The sequence below is a fragment of the Littorina saxatilis genome, linkage group LG7, assembly GCF_037325665.1.
Source record: "Littorina saxatilis isolate snail1 linkage group LG7, US_GU_Lsax_2.0, whole genome shotgun sequence".
NCBI classification, from domain to species: Eukaryota; Metazoa; Mollusca; class Gastropoda; order Littorinimorpha; family Littorinidae; genus Littorina; species Littorina saxatilis.
In genome coordinates this window covers 42,312,462-42,334,559 of record NC_090251.1, presented here as the reverse complement: position 1 = coordinate 42,334,559, position 22,098 = coordinate 42,312,462, and the positions used below count along the sequence as shown (strand labels likewise).

The following is a 22,098-nucleotide window of genomic DNA, read 5'->3' as shown; positions in this document are numbered from 1 at the left end:
TAAATGTTGTATTTTCGCCTTACGCGACTTGTTTATGTGTTCACACGACTAAGCTCAGTTTGATTAGATTAGACACCATTTTGGATGAAATTATTGCTGCTGCAGGAACATTGAGTTGGCAAGTCTGTGATAGTCATCCTCTCTCTGACTCCCTCCCTTCCCCCCTGTCTACCCACTTTGCCGATTTAAATCCCCCCCAATATTGTTGTAACTTAATTTAAAGTCAAATCCCTTTCCATCCTCATTTACCTCCTCTGATTCTTTTGTTGTATTCTTTACTTTGTCTTACATTCCTACTAAGGGTATAAACGATTTTCTGACCTTGACATAACATGAAAAACAATTCCTTTCTAGATGTACATATGTATAACCACACTTGGTATAAGCTTAGCTTGTTGTGTGGTCCCAAATGTTTATATCGTACTATACATGCCACCCTGTATTTTCGGAATAAAATCTTGTTTAAACCAACATTAGTAATAAACACGTGTTCTGTGTAATTCAGTCAAAGCGATAATGTTAACTGACAGTGTCAATTACTAATTTTCAGTTTTATCCTCGGCTTACTAGCGCCAAAACCATAATTAAACACGAACACCTGGATATAATTACAAATGAACACTTGATAATTAAGCATGATCACTAGAAAATTACAATTTTCACGTGAAAATTAATTATGTTCAGCTCTGGCTCACATTTTAGACCGATTACTTGAGCCAAAACTGAAAGTTAATCGTTATCTGGGGAAGAAAATTAGTAATGTTCACAACATAATTGTAATTTTCGCGTGAAAATTCACATAATTGTAATTTTCACGTGAACATTTTAATTAAGTTATTTTGATGCTAGTAAGTCGTCATATGAGACGGACGGGCACAGGTCAGCTTTATGTGATGACCATTAAGACGGTTAGTATCACAGGACCTTGTATCAAAGCGCCTGTCGATTATTATTTACTCGGTCCATCCTACTCCTTCATCCTTACTGTATCCTTACCAGTGTGACAGCGGAGGCTACCGCTCCTTTCACAGCAGACTCTGCACCCGAGTTGTTGGCCTTTAAGTCAACACCTCTGGATTGTGGAATTCTGTTTGTGATGGGGTCTGGTGGTTTTCGATTGTCTGTATGTTCATGGAAACCTTCGGGATTGCATAACAGTTTTTATAGGGCTAAGAAATTGGCCCTAACATTTTCAATTCTGTTTGATTGCACTTCGCCTCCCGCGGTCGAGGTAATCGTAGTGTTTGGGCACTCGCTTACATCTGGCAGAATACACTCTCACCTATCTCTATATATTTATAGATATAGATATACATATTTATATATACGGCTTCTCTGTGTGTGTGTTTGTGTGTGTGTGTGTGGGCAAAAACCTGTGGATTGTAGAGTTCTGTTTGTGATGGGGTCTAGCGGCTTTTGTCTGTCTGTATGTTCTGGCATTTGAGAAGCCACAACAGATAATATAGGGCTTAGAAATAAGCTCTAAAATTCTCAATCCCGTTTGACAGGACTTCGCCTGCAGAGGTGATTGTGATGAACCGTCACGCTGTCTGTCTCTGTCTCGCGATTCACCCCGGCGAAGCCGGGTATTCCTCTAGTATATAATATATGCGTCAGTTTAGGAGTTGTCGCTGTGTCGCAAAACCGACCTCGGTCATCAGTCTGCCAGAAGTACAGGTCTCTGGTTATTCCTAAAAACACAAACACTTGGGTACTGCAACTCTAGTTACTGCGAGTTTTACTCTGGAACAACGCGACCCGAACTTCGCTGCAACTGATTGAATAATTAAGTAATACAAATTTCATTAAAATGAAACAAATGAAAACAAAGGCTAATACAGGTATAACTAGCCATCACTTTTGAAAACACGACCTAAACTTCGCTGCAATGGGATAAGTTAAGAAATGAAAATTAAATGAAAATTAAAAAAAAAAAAGTACAGCTATCAATGACTAGCCATCACTGTTGTGGTTCGTGACCCCCTTACTCTGGTTTATTTAAATAAGGTAGGTCCGAGCATCCGAGGTGAATGCCAGTAATCCAGCCTTGAGATTGTACACTTGTATACGACTTATCTCACTGATGTACTAGAACCTTGACAAATACCCAGCTATGTCAGCGACTATTCAACGGCCCATGCCACATCACTGAAAATGCACTGTGTCCAGAAAAATACAACAGGCAGCTGAAACTGGTTTGTCATCTCTGATTTTTGAATCCACGAACAAGAAATTAAGGTAGGTTTATGGAGTAAGTGTCCCAAATTCAGGGAAGCGGTTGCATAAGACTAACTCCGGAAATATCCCTTTCGGATTTGTATGGGTTGTGAAAGAGTGATTGTACTCCGTTTTTTTTAGCTGTGAGGCAAACTTTCCACACGTGCCCCTTTTGCCAAGTCTGCCACGTGCTTCCGACACACCCATCGCTAGTGACTGGCCTATAATGTCCCGTGAAGAAAAAAACATTGACACACTACAGCTGTATAAGCAATAGTATTCACTCTTTCACAACGTATATAACTGAGCTCGATAGACTTATTTCCAAACGGCATCGTGTATCATACTGAGAGAACTATACATGTCTAAAGCATAGACCTATATCTAATACTAGATGAATACCTGCTTAGACGTAGAGCCGAATTTTGCTGGGTGTACGCCGGTGTAACACGAGAAAATTACTCCCACGAAATTTTTACTCCGGAGTAAACATTTCGTACGAAAAAGTTACTCCCTTTACAAAAAAAGCACTCCCCCATTACACGAGAAAATTACTCCCCAAGACAGGTGAGTTCCGAGTAAACATTTCGTACAAAAACGTTACTCCCCTGACGAATAAATAACGAATAAATTACTTCACCCCAACACGAGCAATTTAACTTCCCATGCCAGGTGTACGAAATTTTTACTCCCTTGTCCCCTGTTAGTCTTGGTGGTGGAAGGGGTGGAAGGAGAGTAGCGCGACATTCGTGTGCGCGAGATCACTTATTGGCATTATCCCTTCGCCCGCATCCCATTTTTGCGTACGAGATTTTTACTGGAAGTAAAATAAACGGGGAGTAAACATTTCGTGGAGGGAGTAATTTTTTCGTGCCTTGGGGAGTTCTTTTCTCGTACGAAAAGTGTACTCGGAGTAAGAATTTCGTACGAAATATTTACTCCGGAGTACATTTTTCGTGGAGTAAAAATTTCGTGTTACACCGGCTTCCGCCGGCGCATTGTACGCGATTGACGCCACACGAAGGTAGGGAGATAAACGCGCAAGCTCCCATGGGGTCGCCTTCACGCGGCGGGGAGTGTCAGTTTCCACAGAGCTACCCCACCCCTTTACTTCTCTTCTTTTGTCTTATTTCTGCCTTACCAGTCCTTTCACCTATATTTCCTTCCAAGAAAACTCTCCCTACTATTCCCTGCAGATTTCCAATTCTTTTCTTATTGTCTTATTTCTATCTGACTGGATCCATCACCTTTATTTCACTTACCAAAAGTCTTCTTTTCCACATCCTTATTTCTCTGCACCCCGCATGTCGTAAGAGGCGACTAACGGATTATGTTTCTCCTTTTACCCTTGTTTAGTGGTTCTTGTATAGAATATAGTCAATGGTTGTAAAGATTTTAGTCAAGCAGTATGTAAGAAATGTTTAGTCCTTTGTACTGGAAACTTGCATTCTCCCAGTAAGGTCATATATTGTACTACGTTGCAAGCCCCTGGAGCAATTTTTTGATTAGTGCTTTTGTGAACAAGAAACACTTAACAAGTGGCTCTATCCCATCTCCCCCCTTTCCCCTATCCCATCTCCCCCCTTTCCCTCGTCGCGATATAACCTTCGTGGTTGAAAACGACGTTAAACACCAAATAAAGAGAAAAAGAAACGCGCAAAACACTAGGGAAGATAAGGAAGAGTTACTGGGAATGGATGTACAGAAAAACCAAAATTGGTTGAGTGCTGCGCGCTGAGAGCACGTGTTGACAATTTTCATCGACCAGATTGTGTCCGGGGTCTACCTGAATATGCCCACAAAATTTGAAGCAGATCCATCGAGAACTTTGGCCGTGCATCGCGAAGTGACACAGACAGACAGACAGACACACAGACAGACAGACACACACACACACAAGCCGTATATAGATAGGCCTATAGATAGGTCCCTGTCTAAAGTTAAAGAGAACTGATTTTAGCAGATCGCTGACGGAGACAGAAATGTCAGTTTGTTGTAAACGAGGAAACGGAAACAAACAGACCAAAAAGCGCTGTACTCACGTTGGAATGACAAAAACGAAACAAGTACAGGAGATGTTTCAACCACTGGGGTCTTCATCAAGCACAAGAATCAATTTACACAAACCGAAACGAAGAAGACTCGGGCAGACGACAGAACAGAAAGAAAGAAGAATCACTGACAGACCAACGAGGTAACGTTCTGGTGAAACGCGATACATTTACTGTGAAATTCGCTTCATTCCGTACACTTTAGTCTCATGTTCAAGGCGGACATAGTGTATCAATTCTTGACTGAACAAGGACAAGAAGTAGGCTTATGTGCACTCTCGTGTGCCTGTGGACCTGACCTGCTCTTGCTCTGGGGTCACTGCATGAGTTATGTGAGTGGCTGAGGTACACACGATACGCATGCTACGCTCCGTGCTGTGTTGTGTGATGAGAACTTTTACAAAAGCCATACCAGGAGTATCTTTCTCAAGGCGAAACCACCGCATACAGGTCAGTCAAGAAGTGGCTTTAAATATAGTCTTGTTCGCTTTAATTAAAAATGTTTGTGTCATTATTGTTTAAGCCGTATTTTTGGCAGTTACATGCAAAGTCACCAAGTTTGCAATCGTCAAGATTCAGAAAGCAACAACTGAGAAGCCTGCGAGTTATGGTGTTGTATAGCATATCATATGGCTCATTCAGCGTCAGTTGTGTCAGTTTGTCCGTGGTTTCTTTTCGCTGTGTTCATGTGAAACGCATGCCATATTCAGTGTTAGTTGTGTCAGTATGTCAGTATGTCAGTGGTTTCTTTTCGCTGTGTTCATGTGTAACGCATGCCATATCCAGTGTCAGCTGTGTCAGTATGTCAGTGGTTTCTTTTCGCTGTGTTCATGTGTATAGCGCATGCCATATAGTCAGTGTAAGTTATGTTAGTGGGTCAACGTGTTTTCTTTTTGCTATGTTTATATAATAATGTACGTTCGAAGTTCTGCTGCTGTTTCACAGTTCAGTGTGAGTCGCTGATAAAGACCCGGCCAGGTGTAACGCGCTCAGTAGAGGCGTGCACATCTGAGCAACTTGAATATAACTTGAAGGTAATAAAACATGCGTTTGCATATTTACTGGTCGACTTCTGATAAGTACAATGTACTCCCCAGATGCATGTATTTTTACGCCACTGCCTTTTGACTGAAATTGCACAACTATATCATATGCTAGTGTAGTACAGCGAAGACTAAACGGATTTATGTTTATATTATTCCATATATACAGACAACCTTTAGTTTACGGACAGACGTTCACTTGTGCCTGGGATACTGGCTAGCTATCAGTGAGAGTGTGCATTAGAGCCGTCAGTTTCTGACACCCCCCAACCACCCCACCCCCCCCCCCCCCCGGCCCCTCTGTGTCCAGTACGCGTGAGAGTGTGTGTGCGTGCAGTGTATACGCCATGTTTGCGTGTCAGTGTGTGTGCCGTGTGTGTGTGAGTATGACGGGGTGTGTGTGTGTGTGTGTCACGGCCGGTGTGTGTGTGTGTGTGTGTGTGTGACGGTGTGTGTGTGTGTGTGTCACTGAGTGTGTGTGTGTGTGTGTGTGTGCCGCGAGTCAGTCGGTGCGCATCGGACTGCATGCGAGTCCGTGCGCGCGTGTGTGTGTGAGTCCGTCAGTGCGCGCGTGTGTGTGCGAGTATGCATATATTTCTTTGGTTTATGTATGTGTGGTTGCTTGTTTGTCAACAGATCTGAAGAAAGATGCGAGTTCCATGCATCACCCGCTTGAATCTGTGTGCGGTGAGACTGACCTCCACATTTTCTTCACAGAATAGCAGCAATGGTCAGATTTAGGATTAGCAGCCGTCCATCTCAACCTTTTCTCCGTCTTTTTTTCGTCTTTTTTTCGTCTTTTTTCATCTTTCCCAATCTCTCTTTCTGTCGCCTTTTGTCTGTCTGTCTGTTTTTCTGTCTGTCTGTCAATATATTTGGGTCTGCCTTTTTCTGTCTGAAACTCTTTATGTTTGAGCGTGTCTCTGGCTGGCTGTGTGGCTGACTGGCTGTCTGTCTGTCTCTCTGTCTCTGTCTCTGTCTCTCTCACTATCTCTCTCTTTCTCTCTCTCACACCCACACACACCCACACTTATATATACAAACACACACACACACACACACACACACACACACACACACACACACACATTTTCTCGCTCGTATACTCTCTATACTCTCTATCTCGTTTCAAGTGATTGAGAGAGCAGGACTGAGTTTGTATGGGTGTGTGTGTGTGTGTGTGTGTGTGTGCGTGCGTGTGTGTGTGTGTGCATGTGCATGTGTGTCCGTGTGTGTGTGTGTGTGTCAGTGTGTGTGTCAGTGTGTGTGCGTGTTGAGGTGGTAACGCGCACGCATGCATTACTGCACAATACTCGCATATGTCAGGCCATTGGTTTTTTTTCCTGTTGAACAGGAAGTCATCAATACACAACCCACCAACCTTGCAAACGCTCGCGCAGCCACGTGACCAGCTGGTGTCAACGTCACACAAGAGCGTCAAGCACACTCAGTGACGACAGATCTAATGACGTCACGAAAGGAATCGTACGCAGTCCTTTCCCCCAGATCGACGTCCCTGACCTTCCTTTTGCGGAATTCATGTTCGCTGCTTTGCGCGAATACAAGGATCAGATCGCTTTGGTATGGTCGAATTGTCTTGCATACAACTTTTGATTCGATCGTACAGTATAACCCCCCCCCCCCCCCCCCTTGTAACTCATTGTCTCCCAGGTACGGATATATCCGTACCCTGTACCCACTCATATGGCTCTATCTGACCTGGTACGGATATATCCGTACACACAGTCACTTTAGTTGCTTCCTGTAATGTTGATACACAGTTGCTACACAGTTACTACAATTCTGAGTGACCTGCTGCAGCACAGCTGGTCTTGGCCTAAAAAATTCTTGGTCATCATAGGTGGGGTAGAAAGTGTTAAGACCCCCAAATGTAAGACTCCCTCCCTTTTAAGACCCTGTTTTCTCAGACTTTCTGTTCATAACCTCTGTAAATGTACCCCCATTTAAGACGTACTCCCTCCTTTTAGAGAACTGATGGGCGGGGATGTAGCTCAGTCGGTAGCGCGCTGGATTTGTATCCAGTTGGCCGCTGTCAGCGTGAGTTCGTCCCCACGTTCGGCGAGAGATTTATTTCTCAGAGTCAACTTTGTGTGCAGACTCTCCTCGGTGTCCGAACACCCCCGTGTGTACACGCAAGCACAAGACCAAGTGCGCACAAACAAGATCCTGTAATCCATGTCAGAGTTCGGTGGGTTATAGAAACACGAAAATACCCAGCATGCTTCCTCCGAAAACGGCGTATGGCTGCCTAAATGGCGGGTAAAAAAACGGTCATACACGTAAAATTCCACTCGTGCAAAAAACACGAGTGTACGTGGGAGTTTCAGCCCACGAACGAAGAAGAAGAAGAAGAAGAAGAGACCTGATTTTCTCAGAGTTTGGGAGGTTTTAAAAGGGAGGTTCCACTGTATTAGCCTATCATTCAAACATCCTTTGGTGTGCTTGTATTATCTTGCTTACATACTTGAGATGAGATCGCATTATCGTACATAAATCCTTCGGAACACTGTTACCATCTAGTATACATGCTTCGGAACAATGGTATTATCTTGTATGCATGCTTCGTTTCGATGGAACAGGTAATATCTATCAATCATAGTATACATACTTTGCTGTGATCGTGTAATCTTGTATACTTTTGTATCCATGCTTCGAAATGAGTGTTCATTCACAGTCCTATCTTTCATACATGCACCAACAGTACTCCGATAAACGTGGGACTAAACTGAATACACTTTGATACCTGACTACATCTATATATATATATACGACTTGTGTCTGTCTGTCTGTGTGTCTGTGTGTGTCTGTGTGTGTGTGTGTGTGTGTGTGTGTGTGTGTGTTCGCGATGCACGGCCAAAGTTCTCGATGGATCTGCTTCAAATTTGGTGGGCATATTCAGGTAGACCCCGGACACAACCTGGTCGATGAGAATTTTCAACAGGTGCTCTCAGCGCGCAGCGCTGAACCGATTTTGGTTTTTCTGTCCATCTTCCCAGATCCATTCCCACTAACTCTTCCTTATCTTCTCCAGTGTTTTGCGTTTATCTCCCTTCCTTCGTGTGGCGTCAATCCATATTCCCGTTACTACGTCACTATTTTTAGAATGTCACTGCACTGTCCAGAACGCTTTCCTTGCACCCGTAAGTTGTCCTCACTGTAAAAGTGCAAAGGTCGAATCAATTTATAGCCACGCGAAAAATACACTGTCATCTATCTCTATATATTTATAGATATAGATATACATATATATATATACGGCTTCTCTGTGTGTGTGTGGGGGGGGGGCAACACCTGTTGATTGTAGAGTTCTGTTTGTGATGTGGTCTGGCGGCTCAGAAGTTAAGTTCCTCGGCGTTATCATCGATACCCGACTTAACTGGACCAGTCATATCGAACATCTGATCAATAAGGCCAACAAGGATCTTTATATCATACGCTACCTGGCGTCCCAATCCTGGGCCAGAGGGCGTAAGTGTGTCACAGAAGTAGTGCGGGCATTAATTCGCTCCCGCCTCCTTTACGGGTGCGAAGCTTATTTCGCGACGCGCCCGGCGCTCATGAAAAAACTGGCTATTATAGAGTGCAGGGCGCTCAAAATAGCTCTGGGACTCTCCCAACAAGCGAGTAAGAGTCGAGTCTACAGCGAGTGTGGGTGGCTGCCCCTTGTGGATGAGATAAAACTCCGTTCAGCTCAGTATGCTGTCAGAGCCCACGCGGTAGAGAACTCTGCCTGCGAGGTCCTGACTGACTTTTTTCCTCAGCACCAAAATTATGAGGCCAACACCAAACATAGCACTCAACTCTTGGCCAAAACGCTACCCTTATCCGACACAGTAAACCGCATTCTAGCCGATAGCGGGGTGAAGGTCAGTGAGCTTGCCAGGGTCCCCCCGCCCTCCTACCCGCCTTGGCTTGAGGAAACCCCTACTATCATATACGACAGTGAAGATAATACTACCAAAAAAGATAACCCCGTCTACCTAGCTACTGTTACAAAAGAAACCCTAAACTACAAATTCTCGGAGCATTTAAAAGTCTTTACTGACGGATCCAAATTTGCAGACGGCAGCGTTGGCTGCGCCTTTGTGATCCCAGATCTCAAAATCTCAAGGAAATATACTCTTAATAAAGACATCTCCATATTCTCAGCCGAGCTATTTGCCTTGCTCATGGCATGCACTTTTATAAATGACCTCCCAGTCACACCGCGTGCGGTAGTTTTCTGCTCTGACTCGCGCTCTTCATTACAAGCTCTGCATCGAAACACATCAAATCGGGCAGAGCTACAAAGAGAAATCCTCTTTATATGTCACCAGTTAATCTCATCCGGCACATCCGTATCATTTCTCTGGGTCCCCTCTCACGTAGGGGTCCGGGGAAATGAACTGGCGGATGTCGCTGCCAAAGAAGCGGCAGAATCTAGCCCAGCTAACACTAACATCGGCTACTCAGTAACCGAGTTCTACAGTAAAATCCGTAAACTCATTCGAAGTCAGTACGTAACATCTCTGTCCTATCAACCCATTGATATGAACGATCTACACCCCGATCTCCCAACAAACCTCCTCACTATCTTCAGACGCCTCCGTGCCGGCGGCTGCCGCTTCCATATCTTTAACAAGTCCTGCCATTGTGGAGAACCCTATTCATTTCAACACATTTTCGCTCCATGCGCTACAAATAGAATTACCTTTAAAACCTTATATGACCATATGCAGCTCCATGGTCTGAGTCCCCAGGATTATCTGCGCAGTAGCAGTTCTCTAGGCTGGTCACACAGCTTGCTGCTGTGCCGACTGGTCAGGGACTCGGACATGGGGCTGTGGGTATAACTAAGCCCAGATTATCACATCAGCGTGTTTCAGTTTGAGGTCGAGTGGCTCCCGCCATCCCTCCTGATTCCAGCGACTACCTTCTAGACAACATATCCTCACCCAAGGCCCACTAGTCGCCAAACTGTACATATTGTTTTTATTACCACGGCCTTCGTGGCTTACATCTTAATCCTTTTATTTGTAAAAAGTTTTGAGATTTATTGTTCGTGTTCCTCTTACTTGCTCATCTATTTGGTTTTATTGGTGATCCTGAAAGGTTCCACTTTTTAACTCGATTTGAAATAAAAAAAAATAATATTACAAGCCCGTTATTCAAGATATAGAATACAGACTTATAATTCTTACCAAGAAACATCTTAACTACTTTTCATTTTAACAAATTCCACAGAGCATTATCAACTCAACCCCACCCCCTGCCCTCCTCTCCTTATTTTTTGTTTCTTTCTTTCCTCTTTTTGAAAGCGGACAAACACTCAAGTCCTTAATGGCTCAAAACCGTAGGACTTTTAATATTAATTTTAACTGTGTCTGTATGTTTTGGCACTCGGTTACATTTGACGTCGTCGACAGGGATGGGACTCGACATGATATGTTCAGGAATGGCATTATGGCCACTGAATCATTTTCGTGCTGTTCCCATTCCACCAACCTGGGAGGGACCTAAGCTTGGCGGGTCCATGGTTCGGAGCTAAAGTTCATTCAAAGGGGGTCGAGTGTGACAGGGAGACTACCGTCGCCCTTCACAGCAGACTCTGCAGAGTTGTTCGCCTTAGAAGTTGTGAGCTATTTATAGCTAGCTCGCCAGGCAACACCTGTGGATTGCAGAGTTCTCTTTGTGATGGGGTCTGGCGGCTTTTGTCTCTCTGTATGTTCTTGCCTTCCTTTGAGTGGGCACAAACTGGTGGATGAAAATGTTCAACACGTGCTCTAAGACGGCGAACCGCCACGCTGTCTGTCTCTGTCTCGCGATTCACCCGGCGAAGCCAGGTATTCCTCTAGTACACATATATATGTTTATAAGTTAAGCCCCAACCACATGCGCAAATGGTTAAGTTAAGCCTCATAAACATCAGGTAGCCTACTTGCAAAGGAAACACTCACAGAGAAACTCGAATTATACTCAAACAGCTCTGGATAATCTGCCTATCTGTGTGTGTGTGTGTTCGAAATGCTGCCCCTGTATGGCTGTCTCTGTCTATACGTGTGCCTGTGGACACATCATATCATAATGTTAAAGTTAACTGTCTGTTTCATTTCAGGTTGACTTTCTGTCAGGAAAGGAATGGACATTTCGTCAGGTGATAGAAGACTCCATGCGTATCGCGAGTGGTCTATCCAGACTGGGATTACGTCAAGGCGACACACTACTCATGCTGTCTTTCAACTGTCCGGAGTATACCCTTGCACTGTTGGCCAGTGCAGCTTGTGGAATCACCGTGTCATCTGCCAACCCAACATACACCCCTGGTATTAATGATGATAATAAATAAGCTTGTCTCTGGAGAAGGTCCCATAAGTAGCTCTAAGCGTATTACAATTGCTACGTGACAGATCTGACCAATTCGTGTTTTTTTGTTTTTTGTCTATTGATTACAGGTAAACATTGATATTGGTATGTAGCAAATAATTATTTCTTAAAATTTGACTCATCTGGCAAATGCTTAAAATATGGCGACGAGAGACGATGTCACTGAGTGACTGTGTGTTCATAAAATTATCTGCCTGACTGTCTGTCTGGTCGTCGATCTGTCTTTTTGTCAGATATGGCCAAATCGTCCGCCCGCGGATCGCCAGGGGCGAGTACAAAATCCAATGGGCTAGTAGAAACCGCCTGGTAACTCGCCCGGCTGGCCAGTGAACATTATGGTCCAATGCAACACTTTTGGTTCTAATAATTATGGAGTTTTTCAAAGCCATAAACACTGCACATGCAGCAACTGTGATATGTACCAGACCAGTGACATTTCTGGCGGGCTAGTGGCTTTCTTGAAGTTACTCGCCCGGCTGGCGAGTGAACATTTTGAGATTTGGCCATCCCGATCCCTGGTGTGTCTGCCTTGTCTGTCTGTTTCTGCCTTTCTTAATTCTTTTGTTATGTGAAGCCAAATATGCCTCTGTGCAAGACGAACGTATGCATGTACTCTTATAACTTTCACTCCGACTCCCGCGTAACTTTTGTCTGTGTATATTGTCTACCCTCTCAGTTGCTAGCCAATTTGTTTCGTCCACCCAACCCCCATTCCAACCCCCATACACACAATCCTCTATTACATTTGATCTTCAGATGAACTGGCACGGCAAATAGAGATGTCCGGCAGCACGGCGGTGGTGGTGGGGGAGACTCTGGTCAGTGTCGTGGAGGCTGCTCTACAACATAACCCGGCACTCAAAGACAAACTACAGGTGTGTGTGTGTGTGTGTGTGTGTGTGTGTGTGTGTGCGTGCGTGCGTGCGTGCGTAAGTGCGTAAGTGCGTAAGTGAGAAGAGGGTAAGAAGAGGGAGGCGCCATGCGTCGGGGGTTGAGGAGGGGGGGAGAGAGAGTGGCCAAGACCAACCAGACAGACAACTCGGGTGGCCGAGTGGTAACGCACTTGCGCTCGGAAGCGAGAGGTTGCGAGTTCGACCCTGGGTCAGGGCGTTAGCAATTTTCTCCCCCCTTTCCTAACCTAGGTGGTGGGTTCAAGTGCTAGTCTTTCTGATGAGACGAAAACCCGAGGTCCCTTCGTGTACACTACATTGGGTGTGCACGTTAAAGATCCCACGATTGACAAAAGGGTTTTTCCTGGCAAAATTGTATAGGCATAGATAAAAATGTCCACCAAAATACCCGTGTGACTTGGAATAATAGGCCGTGAAAAGTAGGATATGCGCCGAAATGGCTGCGATCTGCTGGCCGATGTGAATGCGTGACGTATTGTGTAAAAAAATTCCATCTCACACGGCATAAATAAATCCCTGCACCTTGAATATGTGCGCGATATAAATTGCATAAAAATAAAAAAAATAAAAAAATAAATAAATCCCTGCGCTTAGAACTGTACCCACGGAATACCCGCGATATAAGCCTCATATTGATTGATTGATTGATTCCTAGTCACACAGGAAGCCTTTAGCCGGGTCAAGGCGATTTGTTTCTATCGGTGAACTTTTATTCATTTCTTCATTTCAGTCGAAGCAGATCGTTTTAGGACAGGCGGAAGGGTTCAGACCGTTCTCAACGTTGCTGGAGGATGACGGGAAGGCGTTTCCGGAAAACGTCAGCATCAACCCTCACGAGGACGTATTACTGCTTCCGTATTCCAGCGGCACGACAGGATTGCCTAAAGGCGTCATGTTGACGCATACCAACGTTACAGCCAACATATTGCAGCAACTGTGAGTCGTTGCCCCGAACGCCTTATCTTGCACTGTTCCCATCTCACTCGATTTGAGGACACAGAGACACACTGACACGGCACTTTTACAGACAGAAAGAGTTACAGACGGGTAGACAAACACATGGTCACACGCACATTTATGCACGCACGCACGTACATACACTCGCACGCCCGCACAAACGCATACACGCACGCACGCACACGCACACATTCAAACACATTCAAACGAACACTCTCAAACATATATAGAACCCAGGCCTACAAATAACAGTGTTCGAGCGTTTGTGTGCGTGCGTGCATGCGTACGTACGTGCGTTTATATGTGTGCGTGCGCGCGTGTGTGTGTGCAAGTAGATTTGTCCCTGGAAAAATAATTGTGTTTGTAGTTGGGGTTTTGTTCTGCCGCGTGTTGATGTCCTTCTAGAACGCACACACTAAAACTGTCTTCTCTTAAATCTTAATGGATATGACGATAGTCATCGCTTTTTCCATCAATGTTGTTATCCTGTGGGTGTTTTTCTGTATGACTTTGCGTGTGTGTGACAGGGGATTGACTGTCGGGGAGCGAGGGACGGGAACAGTGCTGGGTGTCTTACCTTTCTACCACATATACGGCATGACGGTATCCCAGTGGACCGCGCTGCATGCTGGGAACACCGTTGTCACCCTGCCTCGCTTTCAGTCTCAGGACTTCCTGTCTGCCATTCAAACCCTCAGTGTGAGTTTCGTTTGTGTGTGGTTGATTATGAGGCGAGTATGGGGGGGGGGGGTGGGTTGGAGGGATATTGTGTGTGTAAGATACATACATACATACATACATACATACATACATACATACATACATACATACATACATACATACATACATACATATTTAGATAGATAGAGAGAGAGAGAGAGAGAGAGAGAGAGAGAGAGAGAGAGAGAGAGAGAGAGAGAGAGAGAGAGATTCAGATTCAGATTCAGATTCAAAACTTTAATACAAAGAGATAAAGGTTTTAGGCGATGCCTAATCTTCCAACCTGTCACTTTTTAGACATACATGACATTATACATTACATTTATATATCCAATATAACATGTTTTACACAGCCAAACGAGAGAGAGACAGACAGACAGACAGACAGACAGACAGACAGACAGAAAGAGAGACATTTAGTTCCGCTCGACTATCACCATTTTTGAGTCACTTGAGAAAATGTGACTCTATGTAATCGGTCAGTGTTAGTCTGTCCGGCCGGCCGGACGGCCGGCCGGACGTCCGTAGACACCACCTTAACGTTGGACTTTTCTCGGAAACTATCAAAGCGATCGGGCTCATATTTTGTTTAGTCGTGACCTCCAATGACCTCTACACTTTAACGATGGTTTCGTTGACCTTTGACCTTTTTCAAGATCACAGGTCAGCGTCAAAGGAAAAATTAGACATTTTATATCTTTGACAAAGTTCATCGGATGTGATTGAAACTGTGTAGGATTATTCTTTACATCAAAGTATTTACATCTGTAGCCTTTTACGAACGTTATCAGAAAAACAAGGGAGATAACTAGCCTTTTCTGTTCGGCAACACACAACTTAACGTTGGGCTTTTCTCGGAAACTATAAAAGTGACCGGGCTCAAATTTTATGTGAACGTGACTCATTGTGTTGTGAATAGCAATTTCTTCCTGTCCATCTGATGCCTCATATAATATTCAGAACTGCGAAAGTGACTCGATCGAGCGTTTGCTCTTCTTGTTAAAGAGATGACACCGAACTGAGCAAAACTCATTTTCTGTTCATTTTCTGTTCATTTTCTGTTCATTTTCTGATTACCATTTTCTTTTTCTTACCACGCCAGTGACCACCAGGTCAAGAAAGTGAATGTTTTGTGTTGTCTATGATTAAACGTCACCCTAAAGAAATGTTTATGTTTTTGAGATTCTGTCCGTGTGCGGTTTATATGATCAAACTTCACATCCTTTTGTTCCAACCTTATTCTTAGCCACCCATCTCTACAAGAGACAGACAGCCCCCGCGGGTTAGGGGGAAGAATTTACCCGATGCTCCCCAGCATGTCGTAAGAGGCGACAAACGGATTCTGTTTCTCCTTTTACCCTTATTAAGTGTTTCTTGTATAGAATATAGTCAATGTTTGTAAAGATTTTAGTCAAGCAGTATGTAAGAAATGTTAAGTCCTTTGTACTGGAAACTTGCATTCTCCCAGTAAGGTCATAAATTGTACTACGTTGCAAGCCCCTGGAGCTATTTTTTGATTAGTGCTTTTGTGAACAAGAAACAATTGACAAGTGGCTCTATCCCATCTTCCCCCTTTCCCCGTCGCGATATAATCTTGAACGGTTGAAAACGACGTTAAACACCAAATAAAGAAAGAAAGAAAGAAAGAAACAAGAGACAGACAGCTAGTGCTATCCGCTGTGTTCAGAAAATGTTCTTTCCATTTATTGCAGATAACCGATCTACACCTGGTTCCCCCACTAGTGCTATTCCTGGCCAAAGACCCCCTGGTCACGGGCTATGACATCAGCAGTGTCAAGAAAGTTATGTGCGGAGCTGCGCCGCTGGGAGAAGGCATCAGCCGAGAGTTTGCCACCCGCTCTGACGCACTGCTCTTGCAAGGTGAGATATGGCTTAGAATTTTGTACTACGTTGCAAGCCCCTGGAGCAAATTTTTGATTTGTGCTTTTGTGAACAAGAAACAATTGACAAGTGGCTCTATCCCATCTCCCCCCTTTCCCCATCGCGATATAACCTTCGTGGTTGAAAACGACGTTAAACACCAAATAAAGAAAGAAAGAAAGAAAGGCTTAGAATTCGCGTCATGGCTGAGAAAAAGAGTTTTGTTAAAATCTTAAACAAATTAGGCAAAGCGCTGTTTAGAGATCTGATAAAGAAAGGGAAGTAAGCTCGTATCATTGATCTACATATGATGCACAATATTGAGAACCACGAAGAGGCAAAGCAAACGCCAGTGCGCGGACGGAATCACACACACACACACACACACACGCACACACACACACACACACACATACATACACACACACGCACGCACACACACACATACACACACATACAGACACACCACACACACACACACACACACACACACACACACACACATACACACGCACACAGAAACACACACACACACATAAAGCTCTGCATGCAGTTCGATCGTTTATCTATCCATGTGGCAGCTAAATCATACTGAATCATGTCGTCGTGCAGTTCTGCAGTTGAAGTTCCTAGCCATTCCCAGAATGTCATGCCATAAGAATAACCATTCGGAATTTCTCTTTATCTCTTAATGAATGGCTTACCAACTTTGCAGTGTACGGACTAACAGAGACCAGTCCCGTCACTCACTTCAATAATCCTCCGGTCAGACTGGGAACCATTGGTCACGTGGTCAGCACGACAGACGCAAAGGTTAGTGTGGGGCGCTTGTTGTTTCAACTGTCAAAGTATACCGTGATTGTGTATGTGTGACTCAAAAAGAAAGAAGAAAACAAATCATCAATAACTCTATTTTTGGCTATCGTCAACATCAATCTAACTTCTGCTTAACAATTGTCAAACTGGAGGGCACCGATGGGATAACAATCATTATCCTCTGTGAAATGGCCTCTAAGCTGCTGAAATACTGGAGGGTGATTTCACTATTATTGTATGCGAATTGGATGCTTCACAATACCTTATTACGCTGTCAAATTAGAGGTGGGTAATACCATGATCCTCTGCGTATGCTGTTCATATCCTTGGCATATATGGCGCACATTCTTAGGTAGTCTCCCTCTTATCAAGGAGGATAGATGTGTCTTCAAACAATGCGCGGATACTAGTGTGGACAAAATCTGCTACTGAAGTGTTTGTTCAACTCAGAGTAATGGCATTATCCTGTGATATCTGTTCTATTCAGACAGCTTACGTACACAGAGCGAATTGTTATTTTGTGTTCGTCCAACTATACAAGTTCGTATTCTTGCAGCAATAAAGAGTCAAAACCCTTTGTTTTGTCGGTCGGTCGGTCGTCGGAAAAAAATAGGGATGTCGCCCTTTGGGGGTCATTTACAGAGTACGAGACATCCGTGCCCAGAAAATCGGTCGGAAAACGCATCGGTCGGAAAACGGAGGAAATGTCGTTGTTAAGAGGGGTCGTTATGGGAGATTTTACTGTATTCTCTGTAGATCATTGACGTGGATACGGGGGAGGCTCTGAAAGCGGGGGAGACTGGAGAGCTGTGTGTACGGGGCCCTCAGGTGATGAAGGGTTACTTCAACAACCCCAAGGCTACCGCGGATACAGTTCAGGATGGCTGGCTCCGAACAGGTTTGTGAAATACCAATAGTTAGTTGTTTTTTTTTTATTGTTGTCGTTTCGTCGGGTGGTCGATGAGGTGGTGATGGTGTTGTTGATGATAATGTTGTTGTTGTTGTTGAGGATGTTGCTGCTGTTGTTATGGCTACTGCGGCTATCGTTGTCGTCGCCGTTGATGTTGTTGTTGTTATTGTTGTGTTGTTTTTGTTGTTGTTGTTTTGTTAAAAAAAAATTGTATTCAAAATTCATCACACGTAACAATTGAAAATATACAACTAGGACACGCACTCAAGCAAATGCTCATATTACGTGACCAGAACAATACTCAATTACACACATTTTCATAATGGTGGACATGGCAAAAGTAAACCACTACAACAAATTGTAGAAATGGGGATGGGGAACTTGTTGTTGTTGTTGTTGTTGTTGTTGTTGTTGTTGTTGTTGTTGTTGTTGTTGTTGTTGTTGTTGTTGTTGTTGTTGTTGTTGTTGTTGTTGTCGTCGTCGTCGGCTCCCTTGCCGTATAATTTTGGGAATGGGTGAAGTAGAGGAAACGCTTGTCATGTTTGAAAGGGGTGGATGGGGGTGGGCGGTAAGGGGAAACGTTGGAGGAGGAAGTGGCGAGTTTTGTGTCTGATTGTCACCCTGCTGCATTGTTGCTTCTGCTGATTTATTGATTATACACGTGCAGGTGACCTGGGTCATGTTGACGAGGACGGGTATTTCTCAATCACTGACCGTCTGAAGGAGCTCATCAAGTACAAAGGATTTCAGGTAAGAGTCCAATATTGTTATGCGGGGGGGGGGGGGGGGGTACACATCTCCGCACTACTCCCACCGAACATCACTGTTTATAATGTTACGCCTTTCACCCCCAGGGCTCCCCATAGCGCGCGTCCCTGCGTCCTATACGCACTAGAAGCCGAAAACACGTACTAGAAATATATGGACGCACTAGATTTTAAAAGAGCGGGTCCTAGGACGCACTAAATGTCCTTTATCGTGCGTACCGTAGATACCACTTTCAGACTGCAATCGACCGCAGTACACTATACGTAACCACAATTTTTTTATAAGTACACTGGGACTTTTCGGCTTTTGGACCCTTGGGACCCTCTAAAATACTGCAGTGGGGGTCCATGGACCCTCTCAAATTTTAATTGGGGGTCCCGGGACGCACTAGGAGGGTCGTCCGTGGGGAGCCCTGACCCCACCCCGTCCTCCACCCCCTCATTCAACCCCGCGGCTTAAACAACAGCAACAACAGCAAGGGTGACCATTGGGGATCAAATCCCAAAAGATCCCGGGGGACTTTAAATGAGGGGGATGTAACGGGACATTGCACCGGGTTGAACACATCTGTTGAATGAACTTACCAAGTGACATATCTATGCTAATTTGCTGAATCAATTCAACAGAAACAAACCTTGTGCACGGGAAGCAGTGTGTTCAATTTTGTTATTTGTTCAAGTTGAAATATACTAAGTGAAATGATGTTCCTTCTCCGTGTGAAAGTGTTGCAAATCATCTCGCACACGAGGAGGACAGTATCTTTAAACACAAAAAAAGGCTTGCGCAGAGAACGGCGCTGTTGCTATGCCACTAAAGGAGATGGAAGCCTGCCGCTGAGTGGTTCCTCAACCAAGGGTGGTCATCCGGCCTGAGACACCTTGTTTGTTCCTAGATGAGTGGTGTCCCTTCTGCTTGAGGAAAGAGAGCTGTTGCTTATGGGATAAACAAGACAGAAAAGGTGTTTGTTGTGCCCTGATTTAAATTATATCTACCTAGCTGGAAAGTGCTCTCCTTTACTGGAGAGAAGACAGGGGAAAACACTCATTTTTGCTTTCTTGTTTTAAAATAATTACTAAAAACAACTTAAGCCTGTATTTAAGACTTTGATTACATACAAAACGAAACATTCATTAGGAAGTCGAACCAGTGGTCTTCTTTGTAATGGACGACCATACAAACGACAACGAGACCATCAAAACAACATGAACTTGGATCAGTACAACGTTTACTCGTCGATATGAAGATGGTGTCTGGGAGTCCTACGGTGTGAATTATCATTGAATATAATGATCTATGTTCAGGTGGCACCAGCAGAGCTGGAGGCGTTGTTGCTGACCCACCCAGCGGTGAGTGACGTGGCGGTGGTGGGGGTGCCCAACGAAGAGGCGGGGGAGCTGCCCAAGGCGTTCGTCGTGCCCAGGCCCGGCGTGCCCTTCTCTGAGAAAGATGTTATTGACTTTCTTCACAGTAAGCAAAAGGAGGGATGTGTATTATGTACACTGCACGGTGTTAAAACAAATAATTGCGCACGGTTAAGATCTCATTCTCAAATAGAGGCATGGTTTATAGAGAAGACCTAACTGGGGCGGGAGAAGAGGGGTGAGGGGGGGGCTTTGGGGGCGGTGAAGGGGGAAAGTGGGGGGTGGGGTGGGGGAGTGGTAGATCAAGAGAATGGGACACGAGGCGGAAAAAAAGAGGAGAATGGGAGAATGACGAGCGAAGGAGGAAGAGGAGAAGAAGAAACCCCAGCGGACAACTTTCTGTTTAAATGTTCTGCAGAGAAAATGTAAATTTGTTACCCTCCACCACGGAATGAGTCGCATGTCACCTTTGCATGATTTTTATATTTTTACATTTTTTTGAAGAGTTTTTTTATGCTCTATCCAGTGGTGAAAACCGTTTTAGAAAAGAGCAAAAACTGTTTGAGTTATAAGCCTGTGACTAAGGTGACCCTCACACTGTTACCAGACACTCCCCGGACTTATATTAAGCCTAGCGCAGAACCGCGCGAGGTGACATGCGACTCATTTCGTGGTGGAGGGTCACATTTGACAATTTATTTGAAATTGTTTGTCGTTTTGTTGAGTAGGATAAGTGTGGTGTCCTCGAAAAAAAATATTTGAATATACTTCTTTGTTGATCATGCAAATCTGTTCTGAGGACACGTACAACAACTTAAATCGGAATGTCTTGATCATCAAACCACATTCCTTCTGCAAAGTTACAAGGAACGCAGCAAAGAAACTCGGAAGCCTGTCATTTCTGTTTACATTTATGTTAACTTACACTCACGTGAATGCGGTGTACGAGCGTACACTTTACTTACATTAAACACGAAATTACTTAATTTTGAATTTAAAAGAATTGTACGTGTGAACGTAACGTGTGTTTTTTTTATTTATTTAACGTTAAACAACGTACCTTTCTTGGGTTTTTTTTCATTCTTCTTGTTTGAACCTTTTGCAGGTAAGGTTGCCCCCCACAAGAAGTTGCGAGGAGGTCTTCACGTTCTGGAAACCATTCCCAAGACCGCAAGCGGCAAAATCCTCCGTCGTTTATTGAAGTAGAACCTCAACTCATGGCTACCATACCCTCATGGGAAGTGGATACAGATTTGTGTTCTATACTTGCCAACGCACAAAAAAGCAATAATTCGTGATTCGTTAGAATGATTATGATACAGTATATAGGGACTTAATATAGTAATCAGTTGACTAAAGGAAGACTATAATGTGTGTGGGTGTGTGTGTGTGTGTGTGTGTGTGTGTGTGTGTGTGTGTGTGTGTGTGTAAATGCGTACCTACCAGTCCTATTGTTGTTATATGCGGATACGTGTGTGTGTGTGTGTGGATGTGTGTGTGTGTGTATGTGTGAGTGCGTACATGTGTGTTTGTGTGTGTGTGTTAGTGCATGTGTGTGTGTGAGTGTGTGTGTGCTTGTATGTGTTTGTGTGTATGTGTGTGTGCTGAAATGCGTACCTGTCAGTCTTATAGTTGTTATGTGATGGATACATTTCATTAATTTTCTCTAGAACAGAACGATGTAGTACGTACGTTAGTGAATAAAATGCACAAAAAAAAGATTTCATTAGGCTTAGACGCGGGTGTGTGTGTTTGTGTGTGTGTGTGTTGTCAGTGTTGTGTTTGTCAGAAATAAGGATTTCCCTATGGGGTTAAATGATTCCCGGCAAAAATAGCCTTTCTCCACGATGATCTTTTTCGTTTCTCGTTTTCTGCACCACCACTGTAACTTCACATTCTTTGTGGAATGGATTGGGTTGGATCTTAAATGGTTCCGAGAATTCATCCCAACTTCTCCTCAAGCCAGTATCATGTGCCGGTGGTCTCGAGCATTTTTTTTTTATCAGTCCTCATCAATTTCCTGCCTGGATGAGCGGTTATCTTACACCACTTTGGAGATAAAATGAGTAGAACTATTGG

General features: G+C 44.1%; 1 protein-coding gene across 1 annotated transcript; it reads left to right on the top strand.

Moving 5' to 3' along the window:
• Positions 1 to 4,579: 4,579 nt before the first annotated feature.
• LOC138971497 (uncharacterized) lies at positions 4,580 to 21,740 on the top strand. The gene is made up of 13 exons (XM_070344241.1): positions 4,580 to 4,718; positions 5,948 to 6,041; positions 6,666 to 6,892; positions 11,427 to 11,634; positions 12,452 to 12,570; positions 13,337 to 13,542; positions 14,091 to 14,262; positions 15,996 to 16,164; positions 16,880 to 16,977; positions 17,737 to 17,878; positions 18,558 to 18,640; positions 19,960 to 20,125; positions 21,125 to 21,740. The coding sequence occupies exons 2-13, from the start codon at positions 5,960 to 5,962 to the stop codon at positions 21,223 to 21,225; spliced, it is 1,773 nt and encodes a 590-aa protein (XP_070200342.1). The 5' UTR covers positions 4,580 to 4,718; positions 5,948 to 5,959; the 3' UTR covers positions 21,226 to 21,740.
• The last annotated feature ends 358 nt before the right edge of the window (positions 21,741 to 22,098 follow it).